Source organism: Metopolophium dirhodum, chromosome 1, assembly GCF_019925205.1.
Source record: "Metopolophium dirhodum isolate CAU chromosome 1, ASM1992520v1, whole genome shotgun sequence".
Taxonomy (NCBI): Eukaryota; Metazoa; Arthropoda; class Insecta; order Hemiptera; family Aphididae; genus Metopolophium; species Metopolophium dirhodum.
In genome coordinates, this window is record NC_083560.1 from 88,609,474 (window position 1) to 88,624,020 (window position 14,547).

Consider the following 14,547-nt stretch of genomic DNA (forward strand, 5'->3'; position numbering starts at 1 on the left):
GGGTCAAAACCGACCGTCAACCGTCAACTGCCGGTTCACTCCAACAGGACATCAGCGTCTACAATAAGCCGCCGCGGAAGCGACAGCGAAACCAACAAGCCGTTCTCACCGCTCTCAACAGGGCACCAGCGCCCACCAAAGCCGCCGCGGAAGCGACGTCAAAGTCAATAGCAACAGCCGTTTTCACCGCTCTCCAACAGGGCACCAGCGCCCACAAGTAAGCCGCCGCGAAAACGACGTGTCCCTCCGCAACCAGCTGTCGTGGGGCCGCGCCCTCACATAGCCACAGCATCCCCGTCCCCTCCCCAGAAAAAGGTTGACCACAACCTTGACTATGGGCAAACAAAAACGCAAAACGGGAAACTCCACTTACAACCCACCTCCGAAAGTTGCACGGCAACGCACATTTTCTCCCCCTCAAATAAAACCAAATACTTCCGACTCTGAAACCTTAGACTCTCTCTCTGACTGTAGCCTTTCTACAAACCACTCACTGTCCTCTGCGTCCTCTGCGACATCTACTAAATCAACTTCCGTACCTAAACCAAACCAAACAAATAGCTCCGCACAAAATCAGACCACCTCCGTACAAAACCAAACCTCCTCCACACTAAACCAAATAACCTCCACACTAAATCAAACCACCTCCGCATCTAAACAATCTACTTCCGCACCAAACACACCAAAAACTCCGACTAAACCTACATCCGCCAGACCACCACCAATCATGCTAAGCTCCGGCTCCTGGCGGAAGATCGCTCCCGTGATCTACGCCCTCCCAAACCTTGCCCCTACCTTACTAACCGCCAAATCGTCCTCCAACAACCAAGTCACCATCCAAACTTCTGATTCGTCCCAATTCCGTCTGATCCAAAACACGCTAATGTCCAAAGGAACGGAATTCCACACATTTTCGCTCCCCGAACAACGTTCCCTCAAAGTCGTGCTGAAGGGCATCCCAAATGATATCCCGGTCGACGAAATCCAAGGGGAGCTGGAAACCCTTGGATTCTCCGTTAAATTCATCCGCCGTTTCGGCACCCCGGAAAAACCGATGCCAATTTGTGTGGTACACATCACATCAAATCCAAATTCCAAAGACATTTTCCTGTTAAACAATCTTTTCTATATACAAATTTCCGTCGAACCCCTTAAATCCACCGGCCCTGCCCAATGCTTTTCGTGCCAACGCTTCGGCCACGGTTCACGCAACTGCGGTCACCCACCTAGATGTGTGAAATGTGCAGGTAACCACTTGGCTAGCGACTGCCAAAAAACCCGCGAACAAGCCCCAACATGCTGCAACTGCGGCGGATCACATACCACAAATTTCCGAGGATGCCCCCACTTACTGGCTCAAAACCAACCAAAACCACAAACTCAGGCCCAAACCATCCCAAAACCAAACAAAACCCTTCCTATTCAAAAAACACCACCTCCCCCACCTGCACCTAGGCCCACCCTGTCCTACGCTACTGCAACTGCCGGAGCAGCTCCCCCCTCCCCCACTTACCAAGCACAACAAATCAACCTGTCCCTGATTCTAAACCTCCTTACCAACCTACTGACTGCCCTGGCAACCAACCAGGACCCCAAAACACTGATGGAAACGACCATAAAAGCATTCCTGACAATTCTCACGCCTCCCAATGAATAACTTGAAAATCCTGTCTTGGAACTCCAACGGTATTACACACAAACTTAATGAACTAACAGCTCTCGCGCTCCAACTAAAAACCGACATAATCTTACTTAACGAAACTCGTCTATCTCCCTCCACCAACCTTCACATTCCAAATTACTTCACGTACAGGAACGACCTACCGACACGAGAGGATCGAGAGCAAAATTCAGCGACCAATCAGAAAGTAAGGATTATTATCATATTATCATATAATTATTAAGAAACATTATATTACCCGCGCATGTTTAAATATAAATATAAATATCATATAATTATTAAGAAACATACATTATCCGCGCATTATCATAATACAACGACGCGTATACCTAATTGTGTTTATTCGTTACCTTTTATTTTATAAATGTTGTAAGTATAATGTCGTCTTCATCTTCACTTATGTGCAATATATGTAAAAAAGTTTTTGGGTACCAACGGAATTTAGTAGCACATAGAAAGAAGTGTGGCAGTGGAATCGTTGAAGAAAATATCATTAAAAAATCAATAAAATGTCCAGACAATAAATGTGGACAATTATTCAGCGGATATGCATTGCTACGAAAACATGTTGAAGAGTACCACAAAATCGTTCTAACAAAAGAACATATTTATTTTAAAACTCTAAATGGTATGTAAAATAGGTATTAATAATATCTTATCTATCAAATAGATCTTTTAGAGTCATGATTATATCACCTTTTATTTTATTATTCATTAATGATATACTTAAATATTGCAAGTATTTATTAATTGCCAAAATTTAAAAATGTATATACCACTAAACTATAAACACAATATAAATCTGTTAAATAAAAGTTCCCCCTTTTATTATAATATTGATAATGGTTAATGGAGATTTTATATTATACCTACTAATAATGTGTACTGTATAGTGTGAAAACCATTCTTTAATTAAGCTGCTGTTTAATTGTCTAGATAGGTAGTGTAAATACATTGACAGGTAATCATAATTCATAGGATTCTGTGGAGTCTAATGAATATGCTAAGTAGGTATAATGTAAATATGCGCTTTCTTATATTATTTAATGTTATTATTGGTATATTACATGGAAATATATTAATTTTTTATCATAAAGCTGTAGGTATGTTATATAATTATTAACAACTACATATTTGAATATATGGTTATAAGGTTTACAGAGAAAATATTTATGTAGAAAATGGATGATAATTGATAATTTATTAATAATAAGCATTAAGAATTTCTTATTTCCAAATTGCTTAGTTGCTTATGAATAACTATATTAAATTTCTTTTGGAAAATAAACTAATAATTAAATTGAAATGAACACTTGCTTCGATTATCTAAATCCTAATATTGGAATTCAAAAAATGAAATATTGTTAACTAAAAACAATTAGAAATGAAAATTTTTAATAGGAAATACAATAGTGACTTTACTATTATTGTTAAATAATTATTAGATTAATCAATATTTTTGGTCATTATTCATTACTAATTAGTATTATGGACGTGTAAATATGTAGTATATTTGTTTCAATTTCTGCTGCTGGAGTAATGTTAAAATTGTGTACAGTACAGTATTATAAAAGATACTTTTAAAATTGCATCTAAATATAGATACCAATACATTCATTCAGAAAGTATTATGAATACTTAATTAAACAAGTATTTACTTAAATACTTTACCATACTGGACTACAGTGTAATTTAATCTAAGAATTAAATAAAATGAATACCTGAATACTCACTATGTAGGTATATAATTTTTTGCAGATTTTAAGGAATGGAAACAGAAGGTTGAAAAAGAAAATGTTTGTTCATATATTACAAAATCAACAGCTAGTATTAAAAATGGAAAACGAACTTATTACAATTGTCATCGTAGTGGATACTTTAGTAGTAAATCACGTGGGATTAAGCGTATTAAAAGCCAAGGAAGTAATAAGATAGGATCAACATGTACGTCTTCAATGGTAAATACTAATTGTGATTCTACCTAAAATGGACATCTAGATTCTAGATGTCTATAAACTAATTAAGTATTGTATTACTATTTAGGTGGTGACGGAAGATGCTAATGGAATAAATGTTGATTATAGCAGCACCCATTTTGGGCATGGGTCTAATTTAGGTAGATGTAGGTTAACTGCCAATGAACGTTCAATGATAGCAGGTAATAGAATTTATTAGACAAGTTTTAAATATTTCCTTACAGCTATTGTAAAATATACCTAATAAATTATAACTCAGTAGCACCATTTCAATTTGAAATAGGGCCTCCAAATATTGGGCAGGCCGATTTTGGTCTAACAAGCCACATGGAAAATTTTAAATATTTAGAAATTGTAAAATTGACAGATTTAGACGATGCTTTCTAAAACTTCTCCAGTTTTTCAATTTTTACCTCCCAAAATACCAACAAGATTCACTTTTCTATCAGAAAAGATGCTGATCTCGAATATCAGAGCATTTTTACTATCCAAAATGTTACTGAAACATAGAAAAAAAATACTAAATCACTGTAAAATCAATAAATTCTTTCACTCCGCTCAGTATCTAAAATTTAAAACATTTAATGAAAAAACCCTTGTATAAGAAACAAATTTATTTAAAAAAAATACTTATTCAAAAAAGTACTCAATTCTTTTATTTTTGTTGTAGAATAAATCTCAGAAGGAGTTAGCTTTTCAAAAATTTTGGACGATATTAGAAATAATGTCCAAAGTATTTATGATGTCACCACTGTTATTTCAAAGAGAGATTTACGAAATGTTGAAAGGGATTTCAATTTAGTTGAGGGCAAAGCTCAGGGCACAGGGCAATTCTTCAGACTATGTTAGTGTACGTATATGGATGGAAAATATGAGCAGTTTGTCTGAAGAAGAAAATCCAATCATTTATTCCTATTGGGAAAATGATGATGTATTTTTGATTATTGCAACAAAGTTTCAATTAGAAATGATTCAAAGATTTGGTTATGAAAAAATCTGTGTAGACTCTACCCACGGTACCACAGAATATGACCTTCTTACTACACTAGTTGTAGTGGATGAGTATGGTAATGGATTTCCTTGTTGTTTTTGTTTTACCAAGAAAAAAGACACCAAAACATGGATCACTTTTTTTACAAAAGTTAAAGAAAGAACTGGCAATATAAACACAAAGGTTTTTATGAGCGATGATGATCCAGCATTTTATAATGCTTGGTGCAATGTCATGGGTAATGCTGAACATAAACTTCTCTGTAGTTGGCATGTTGATCATTCATGGCGTAAACAAATACAGACAAAAATTAAGGGTTCATTCGAAAAGAAAACCTACGTTTATAAGACACTCAAAATACTACAACATGAAACAAATGTGGAAGATTTTGAAAATATGTTGGCTGGAATATCTGATGAATTGAGAGATGACAACGATACAAAAGAATTTTATCATTACTTTCAATGTAATTATCTTAATAGAGTAGAGCAATGGGCATATTGTCATCCAGTGCCGCAACTAGGCTTTGTGGGGCCCTAGTGCAAATTTTATTGTGGGGCCCTTTTAATGGGATTTTGTCATAACTTAATTTTATTACTGTAATAAATTATATTTATAATTTTTCTAAAAAATATTTTTACTTTGATTAGAGAAAATTCTTTATAGAGTACCTAGTCAATTTTTTTTGTTTTCTAAATATTCTTGTTCTTATTGTTTTTTAAACATTAAACCTTCATTATAAAAGAGTATGCAATAAATTACTTACTTTTGTAATTTCAACTTAATTTTTAAGCATTTACACTGTAATGACTAATGAATGTCATAAATTGTTATCATAAAAATATTAAGTATGTACCTAAATAAAATATTATAAAACGTCTTAGAAGATGTGTCTAAATACACACAATCACAATATAAGTTAAATATTAAATACTAAATATGAACAACCTTGCTTACAGAAAAAACATATTTATAGATTGGTAAAATGACTACATAAATTATGTAAAAATGCTTAGTTTTATATATTTTTATGTCACTCAATGACAAATCAGGAATACTATTATATCATTCACAATCACTTAATCAGAACTATATAAAAAATGCACCTTTAAATAGATCCACTAAATTAGCTAATGATATCCAGATTAATTTTTTTAAACTTTCACACTATTGAGTATTTCTGTAATTATATTACTAGATATTATCAGTATTCACATTTTTGTTTCTATTTCTCAAATTATTGTAATATAATTATTTCTTAATTGTTTCTCCTTTTGATTTATACATGTACTCATTATAATTATTTTTAATCTCAATGATTATTACACATATTATACAATATTGAGCTCTAGCCCGTTTAATTAACAATAAATAAATAAATAAGTAGAGAGTTATAAGTACAACTTACTTAAAAGTTCGTAATATATTATACTTATCGGATAAAATGTACAATGTAAATGATATAATATCAGTAGAAAAGGAAGGTACACATATTAGTTAACATAAAAGTATAAAACAATATAATACACAAAAAACCAAAATTTACTTGAAAATATTATTCATTTTAAATTACAAATAAATAAATTATTATTATTTTAAAAAGTTCTTTTTTCGAGCTTTTTTGTTGGCAAAATTGTCAATTACTTGATTTATATTCAAATCTTTAGTTCTGTTATGTTCAATATTTAGTATACTGATATTTGTAAGTCTTTCTTGTGCCATAGAGTTCCTCAAATAATTTTTTATAATTTTGAGCTTGGAAAAAAAACGCTCTGCTGATGCTACTGTGACGGGTAATGATGTAAAAATTACACAAGCAGTTAAAACATCTTTGTACAGAGATCCTAAATCATTTTCTAAAATGCATTTTGCTAGTTCTTTAATAGTTTTGATTTTTGAGAGTGAATCAGTTAATATTTCTTTTATTGATAATACTTGTCTTGTGAAATCTGAACTTATATCTTTTTCATAAAATATAATAAAGTCATATGTTGCCTTAACAAGTTTTTCTTCATTGAATTGTAACATATTTTGTGGTTGTAAAAAATTAAACTTATTAACAACCTCTTGTAAACCTATAAAACGATATTTAAGTTGTACTAAAGCTGTATTAATTACAGGCAAAAATACTTTAACTTTAAGATTTTCTTGTGCTATATCGTGTCGTTTATCTCCATCTAAATCACCGAAAAACGTTTTAGAAAATATTTTTCGTTTTGTAATGTTATTGACTGGTATGCCCCAACTATTACACAAGTCTGTGGCTGAATTAACAAGACACTCGTAATTATCTCTTAGATTTTCAATGGATGTAACAGCCGATTGTAAATATTCACATGCAACATGAAGATTTGTTTCAATTGATTGCATTTTCTTGGAAACTAAATAAAACGGTCTTAAAATTTGTTCCCATATAAAAAGAATTAATACAAATTCAAAAGATTCAAGCTTTCTTTTCAAACCTGTAGCTCTATTATTTTCTTCTTTTTTATCACTAGTTAAAATTATACTTGTTAATGATTTTAATACATCTTTATATCGAAACTTCAGGGCAAAAACCGCATTATGTCTCGACTCCCATCGGGTGGTACACACTTTTTTTAATACTATTTTAGCAACATCATCGCCTAAGGCCAAAGTTGCCCATCTAGGAGCACTACTGCTAAAAAATAAAAACAAATCTTGAACAATGTTAAAAAAATTTAACATTTTTGGTGTACTTTTTGCCATATCTGATAACACAAGATTCAAATTGTGAGCAGCACAATGTACAAATGATGCATTAGGAATTATATCTGTAATTCTTTTTTGAACACCTGAGAAACAACCGCTCATTACAGAGGCACCATCATAACCTTGGCCCCTGCATTTACTAATATCCAAGTTGTGAGTATTTAAAACTGCTTTAATTAAATTAACATGTCCTTCAGCATCATGTTTATCTAAGGGATAAAATCCTAAAAATGATTCTTTGATTTCTAACTTAGATTCTTTATAATCAACAATTGTGTACCGAAAAATAAAACTAACTTGGTCAATCTTGGTTATATCTTGCGTAGAATCAATTATGATAGAGAAACATTGAGCTGATCTGATTTCTTCACATATCAACTGTTGCAAGTTAGTAGCTAATATTTCAATTAATTCGTTTTGAATTTTCCAACTCAAATATTTAACTCGTGATTGTTCAGTGAGTAGTAAGCTATTTAACACAGGATCAAACTCAGCAAGAAGTCTAACAGCCCGAATAAAATTTCCTTCAGATGGATTAGTTTCAGACAATTTTCTTTCATTGCCTCGAAGGGCAGTGTTTCCAGCTGTTAAAAATAAAATTATTTTTATTAAACGAGTTAAAATGTCCCTCCATTTCTGAGCTTCTTTAGATATTAATATTTCTATTGATTGATCAATTGTTAAATTTTTTGTCCAAATTGTACGTAATTTAACAGCTTCAATATGCTGCACAGATGATTCGTGTTTATTAATTTTCAGTGTTAAATGTTGCCAGTCGTCTATTCCGTTTATCCAATTTGATTTGAAATAAGAATGTTTTCTATCTGCAAACAACCAACATGATTCACAATATACTTTGTCAAGTATAATAGAATAACAGAGCCAGCCTCGGGGTATTTTTTGGCCAGACAAATTTGTAGTAAAATAATATTCAACGGAAAATTTTCTGCTTTTGCTGTCTTTACTGTCTTCAAAATACGTGGTACTAAGCGGAAATTTGATATTTGGTTTGCAAGGACCGAACGAAATTATTTGTCTTTTTAAATTGGAATTTTTAATAATATCAGGAAACTTTCCACGATCAGTCGGAAATTCACAATTCAAATCCAAAGAAAAATCATCAGAAATACCTATAATGGTAAATTAAATTTAAAGACAAATATTATTGTTGCCTAATCACAAATTTTAAATTAATTGAGAAAAATCTATTTGACATCGTAATTTTCAACATTTAAAAAATAATATAAAATTAATTCTTGATATAAATCAGTAGATACTGAAATTGATCAGACTAAGGAGTACGATTAAATGTTCTTAGTATTAGCATTTGATCAACTTAAAATTTAATAAAAATAGTTCTTAATTTATAAATATAAATAGTGGTGGGCAAAATAGGTAGTACCTTTAGGCATTAAAAATATAAAACAGATTACAGTTAGTTTAATTAACAATTAGCAAGATACGAAATCAAATATTATGTTATAAATAAAACTAAAAACATACCTAAGTTATTAAAGTCCTCATTACTTTCAATAGAACTGTGTGATTGGATTTTGCTGTTTTCTAAAAGAATGAATAGAAATAGTTATATCAAATAACTTTAAAATTCTTAGTTACAAACAATTTTTTAATACATATTTTTGTGATAAATGAAATATTATACAAACAATTAAGTTAGGTAGGTATCTATACATAATAACTTAATTTTTTTTTTATATTTGAGAACCTACCTAAATTACAAGTTTTGTAAGAGTAACACTTCAATTTTCAATAAATAAATAAATAAAAACTTTGAAAATAAATTCTAAACTTACCAAAATTTGATTCCATATTAGATGCCTCAACAGTATTTTCTTTCAATGAGTTTATAATTTTAAAAGTTGAAGATAATTCACTACCTAAAAATGATCAACAATTAAATAAGCTATTGATAAAAATTTAATTTAATTTTCAAACCCACAAAATTAAGTAAATTTTAAGTTGGTAAGTTAAGTAGGTGTAAATCTACATGTGTAACTTATTATGTTAAAGGTATATTAAAAAATAAATTATTTTAATTTAAATTTTTTAATATACTCATTAAAACAGCTTTATTATTATTATTAAAACACAGCTTTTAAAAGTTAAATATTGAGTAAAATTGCACTATAGATACTACAATAATTAATTTATAATTGGTATATTATGATAAAATTTACTCAATTTGGAATTTTCTACATTAATTAAATCACATTTCCTTTTTTAATAATTTCAGAAAAAAAAACTTACCACTATTCATTTCAATGTTATTTTCATTAACATTATCTTTTTGCATATGTAAATTATTTTCCAAAACATTTTCACTCAACAAATCTAAAATCGCTGTTTCTGAACTCTGGTCTGTCAATGCTTCATTTTCTAAAATAATAAATCATTACGGTAATTCGTAACAAGAAAAAATGGCCAAGGGCACATGGCAAGTAATAATTACCAGAAATATTTGTTTTTCGTAGAAATTTTTTCATAGAACCTCTAATGAGATTCAGATTTTCAATCTTTAGTTCTTTTGCTTTACGTTTTTTACAGCCACTATCGTAAGTTCTTTTTGAAGACATAACAAAATATACAAATAATAAGCTTTACGGAAAAAGAAATAAAAACTTCAAATAAAATAAAACAAAAATCTTCAAGACTGAAGACAGCAAACTGCAAGAGTGCAATATATAAAGGAGAGATCAGTTTGTCACGATTTTGATACGAACAATTTCTCATGAGTCATGTGATAACTGATATTAATCAAAAATATTAGTCAATAGTCATAACTCATAAGCTATAATAATATGTGCATCGTGCATGTATCAATTTTGCAGTCGAACCAGGCGGCAGGCGCATCTATAAATAAAACAACGTACGGGAAAATTCCACTAATGATAAGGCACAACCAACTGAGCAATTATATATATATAGTGTCAGTGTGCATAGTAATCTATTAATTTTATTAAATTATTATAACGTACAAATATACAATATCCAGTGACCCCCAGTATACTCGGTTATCGGTATTCCCAATGATAATTGATACACTAATATTATTATTACATAATATTATAATATTTTATTCTTGTAGTTTTATTACCTACTCTATGGATTGATTGTTGATTTAATTTCCACACATAAATATAATTATCAAACAAACATTTTGTGTTTTTGCCGTTTTTGGGGGCCCCACTTAAGTGGAAAGGAGACCTATTTGGGGGTGCTACGCACCCCCAGTCACCCGCTAGTTGCGGCACTGTTGTCATCGTAATTTATGTGGCATCAATACCAATATGTATTTGGAATCTATACATAAGACCATCAAATATTTTTATTTAAACGGACGAAAAAATAAACGTATGGATATGTATAAACGCATTACTGAAGTTTATACGTGACAAGATCTTTGAAAGGTTTATTAAATTAGCCAAAAATAAATACTGCAGTAAAGAAGATAAAATTATGATGAGCCACAATGCTGCTGTCAAAATATGCAATGCCAAAATTGAACGTATGTCTCCTACAACTTGGAAAATTAATTCTACTACGGGAAAAGAATCATCCTATGATGTCAGTAAAGTACAAGAAATCTGTGTTTTAAGCAATTGTAAATTGAAATGTCGCTTATGTAATATATGTAATCATATATATACATGTGGCTGTCCAGATTTTATGATTAGATCAAATATTTGTAAACATATTCACTTAATTTTACTGTCAGAAGAGCATTTAGTTCAGACTTTTTTCACACAGCCCGATGAATCAACTGAACAGTTTGATAATTTTGAAAAACTTCTGGTGAACCAAGATATTAAAGAACCTGTTGAAAAAGAAAAAAAATTAATTATTAACAAATTAATGATGGGTGTCGGTTTAATGAAATCTAATGATTATTCAATGGACGATTGTACTGATATACAGAAGAAAGTTGATTCACTTCTGAATACCATTCAAAGAAAAAAAAGGAAACTAATAGATACTAACGACATAGAGCCTTCCAATAAAAAAATTGATAAACAGCTTCGACTTGTAACAAAAAAAACTAATTGTAAATCTCAACTTCAAAATATTACTACTGAACGTGAAAAAATTGAAATAAAACAAAGTTTTAAAAATACTCCAGCAGTAGGAGCTGAACGAAAAATATTAGATATCCATAATACAAATAACCATACATATTAATTATTATATTATTAGGTAATTATTATTATAATATTTTATTCTCAGATTAAATTACACTGTAATAGGTATTAAAGTAAATACTTGTTTAATCAAGTATTCATAAAACTTTCTATCTGTATTTATATGCAATTATAAATTGAAAAAAATATAAATATAACACATCCATTATAATGATATGCTCATCAACTCCTATACAGCAGAGTGTACCAACAAGTCCACCTTTTTAGTTTTTATCACGTGTAATGTACAAAAAAAAATGTTGTTTAATCTTTTATGATATTTAACTATTAAACCAAACATTATATTATACTTTATTATTACTGTTACTTTTTTCTTTGAGTAGAACAATTGAGTTAATTTTTATTTATAGTAAAGTATATAATGATGCTACCACAAATAATAATCCTAGCCATACATATATGCAGATACAGATCCAGGAGAACTTCTCCTGTTAACTTTTGGGATGGAGGGGACGATTTGGGGGCATCGTCTAAATCTGTCATAATAATTATTAATCATATTTTTTTACCGCAACTAGGATTTTTACCTATTTTGATATTTAACCTGTTTTGATCCCGACCGCAACTCGGATTTTTTTTTTACCTGTTATAATCTCGACCGCAACTCGGTATCAACCCCTAAATTAGACCCATGCCCAAAATGGGTGCTGCTATAATCAACATTTATTCCATTAGCATCTTCCGTCACCACCTAAATAGTAATACAATACTTAATTAGTTTATAGACATCTAGAATCTAGATGTCCATTTTAGGTAGAATCACAATTAGTATTTACCATTGAAGACGTACATGTTGATCCTATCTTATTACTTCCTTGGCTTTTAATACGCTTAATCCCACGTGATTTACTACTAAAGTATCCACTACGATGACAATTGTAATAAGTTCGTTTTCCATTTTTAATACTAGCTGTTGATTTTGTAATATATGAACAAACATTTTCTTTTTCAACCTTCTGTTTCCATTCCTTAAAATCTGCAAAAAATTATATACCTACATAGTGAGTATTCAGGTATTCATTTTATTTAATTCTTAGATTAAATTACACTGTAGTCCAGTATGGTAAAGTATTTAAGTAAATACTTGTTTAATTAAGTATTCATAATACTTTCTGAATGAATGTATTGGTATCTATATTTAGATGCAATTTTAAAAGTATCTTTTATAATACTGTACTGTACACAATTTTAACATTACTCCAGCAGCAGAAATTGAAACAAATATACTACATATTTACACGTCCATAATACTAATTAGTAATGAATAATGACCAAAAATATTGATTAATCTAATAATTATTTAACAATAATAGTAAAGTCACTATTGTATTTCCTATTAAAAATTTTCATTTCTAATTGTTTTTAGTTAACAATATTTCATTTTTTGAATTCCAATATTAGGATTTAGATAATCGAAGCAAGTGTTCATTTCAATTTAATTATTAGTTTATTTTCCAAAAGAAATTTAATATAGTTATTCATAAGCAACTAAGCAATTTGGAAATAAGAAATTCTTAATGCTTATTATTAATAAATTATCAATTATCATCCATTTTCTACATAAATATTTTCTCTGTAAACCTTATAACCATATATTCAAATATGTAGTTGTTAATAATTATATAACATACCTACAGCTTTATGATAAAAAATTAATATATTTCCATGTAATATACCAATAATAACATTAAATAATATAAGAAAGCGCATATTTACATTATACCTACTTAGCATATTCATTAGACTCCACAGAATCCTATGAATTATGATTACCTGTCAATGTATTTACACTACCTATCTAGACAATTAAACAGCAGCTTAATTAAAGAATGGTTTTCACACTATACAGTACACATTATTAGTAGGTATAATATAAAATCTCCATTAACCATTATCAATATTATAATAAAAGGGGGAACTTTTATTTAACAGATTTATATTGTGTTTATAGTTTAGTGGTATATACATTTTTAAATTTTGGCAATTAATAAATACTTGCAATATTTAAGTATATCATTAATGAATAATAAAATAAAAGGTGATATAATCATGACTCTAAAAGATCTATTTGATAGATAAGATATTATTAATACCTATTTTACATACCATTTAGAGTTTTAAAATAAATATGTTCTTTTGTTAGAACGATTTTGTGGTACTCTTCAACATGTTTTCGTAGCAATGCATATCCGCTGAATAATTGTCCACATTTATTGTCTGGACATTTTATTGATTTTTTAATGATATTTTCTTCAACGATTCCACTGCCACACTTCTTTCTATGTGCTACTAAATTCCGTTGGTACCCAAAAACTTTTTTACATATATTGCACATAAGTGAAGATGAAGACGACATTATACTTACAACATTTATAAAATAAAAGGTAACGAATAAACACAATTAGGTATACGCGTCGTTGTATTATGATAATGCGCGGATAATGTATGTTTCTTAATAATTGTATGATATTTATATTTATATTTAAACATGCGCGGGTAATATAATGTTTCTTAATAATTATATGATAATATGATAATAATCCTTACTTTCTGATTGGTCGCTGAATTTTGCTCTCGATCCTCTCGTCTACCGACTACCCGGGGCTCGCCCCCTCACGGCGGCACGGCCGTCCTTTCACCGTCGCATCGTCCACCAACCTATGACTCTTAACACAACCATTTAAACCTCTTCAGTCCTTATCAAACTTAACAACCATGAGATACTTGTATCAGCGGTATACTAACCACCTGGCGCCACTCTCTCGACACTTGACTTAGACCTACTTACTCAAAGCGCGGAATGGCAAATATCGGCAGGCGATTTCAACGCCAAACACCCACTGTGGTACAGCCACTCAACAAACGCAGCCGGCCGTGTTCTCTTTGATCACGTTCAACATTCGTACTATGCCATTACTGCCCCCTCTTACCCCACACATTTTCCCACTT

General features: G+C 30.3%; 3 protein-coding genes across 3 annotated transcripts; 1 reads left to right on the forward strand and 2 right to left on the reverse strand.

The window, feature by feature from the left end:
• The first annotated feature begins 2,059 nt into the window (after positions 1–2,059).
• LOC132944115 (uncharacterized) lies at positions 2,060–4,044 on the forward strand. Its single transcript, XM_061013297.1, has 4 exons — positions 2,060–2,309; positions 3,440–3,639; positions 3,725–3,839; positions 3,941–4,044. The coding sequence occupies exons 1-4, from the start codon at positions 2,060–2,062 to the stop codon at positions 4,042–4,044; spliced, it is 669 nt and encodes a 222-aa protein (XP_060869280.1).
• A 2,194-nt stretch (positions 4,045–6,238) lies between these two features.
• Positions 6,239–9,975, reverse strand: LOC132944125 (zinc finger MYM-type protein 1-like). The gene is made up of 7 exons (XM_061013308.1): positions 9,852–9,975; positions 9,650–9,778; positions 9,196–9,279; positions 8,885–8,944; positions 7,356–8,511; positions 7,159–7,310; positions 6,239–7,029 (listed from the first exon to the last, which is right to left on the reverse strand). Exons 1-7 carry the CDS (start codon positions 9,973–9,975, stop codon positions 6,239–6,241), a joined length of 2,496 nt encoding a protein of 831 aa, XP_060869291.1.
• A 2,209-nt stretch (positions 9,976–12,184) lies between these two features.
• Positions 12,185–13,954, reverse strand: LOC132944133 (uncharacterized). The gene is made up of 3 exons (XM_061013321.1): positions 13,705–13,954; positions 12,375–12,574; positions 12,185–12,289 (listed from the first exon to the last, which is right to left on the reverse strand). Exons 1-3 carry the CDS (start codon positions 13,952–13,954, stop codon positions 12,185–12,187), a joined length of 555 nt encoding a protein of 184 aa, XP_060869304.1.
• Positions 13,955–14,547: the final 593 nt, after the last annotated feature.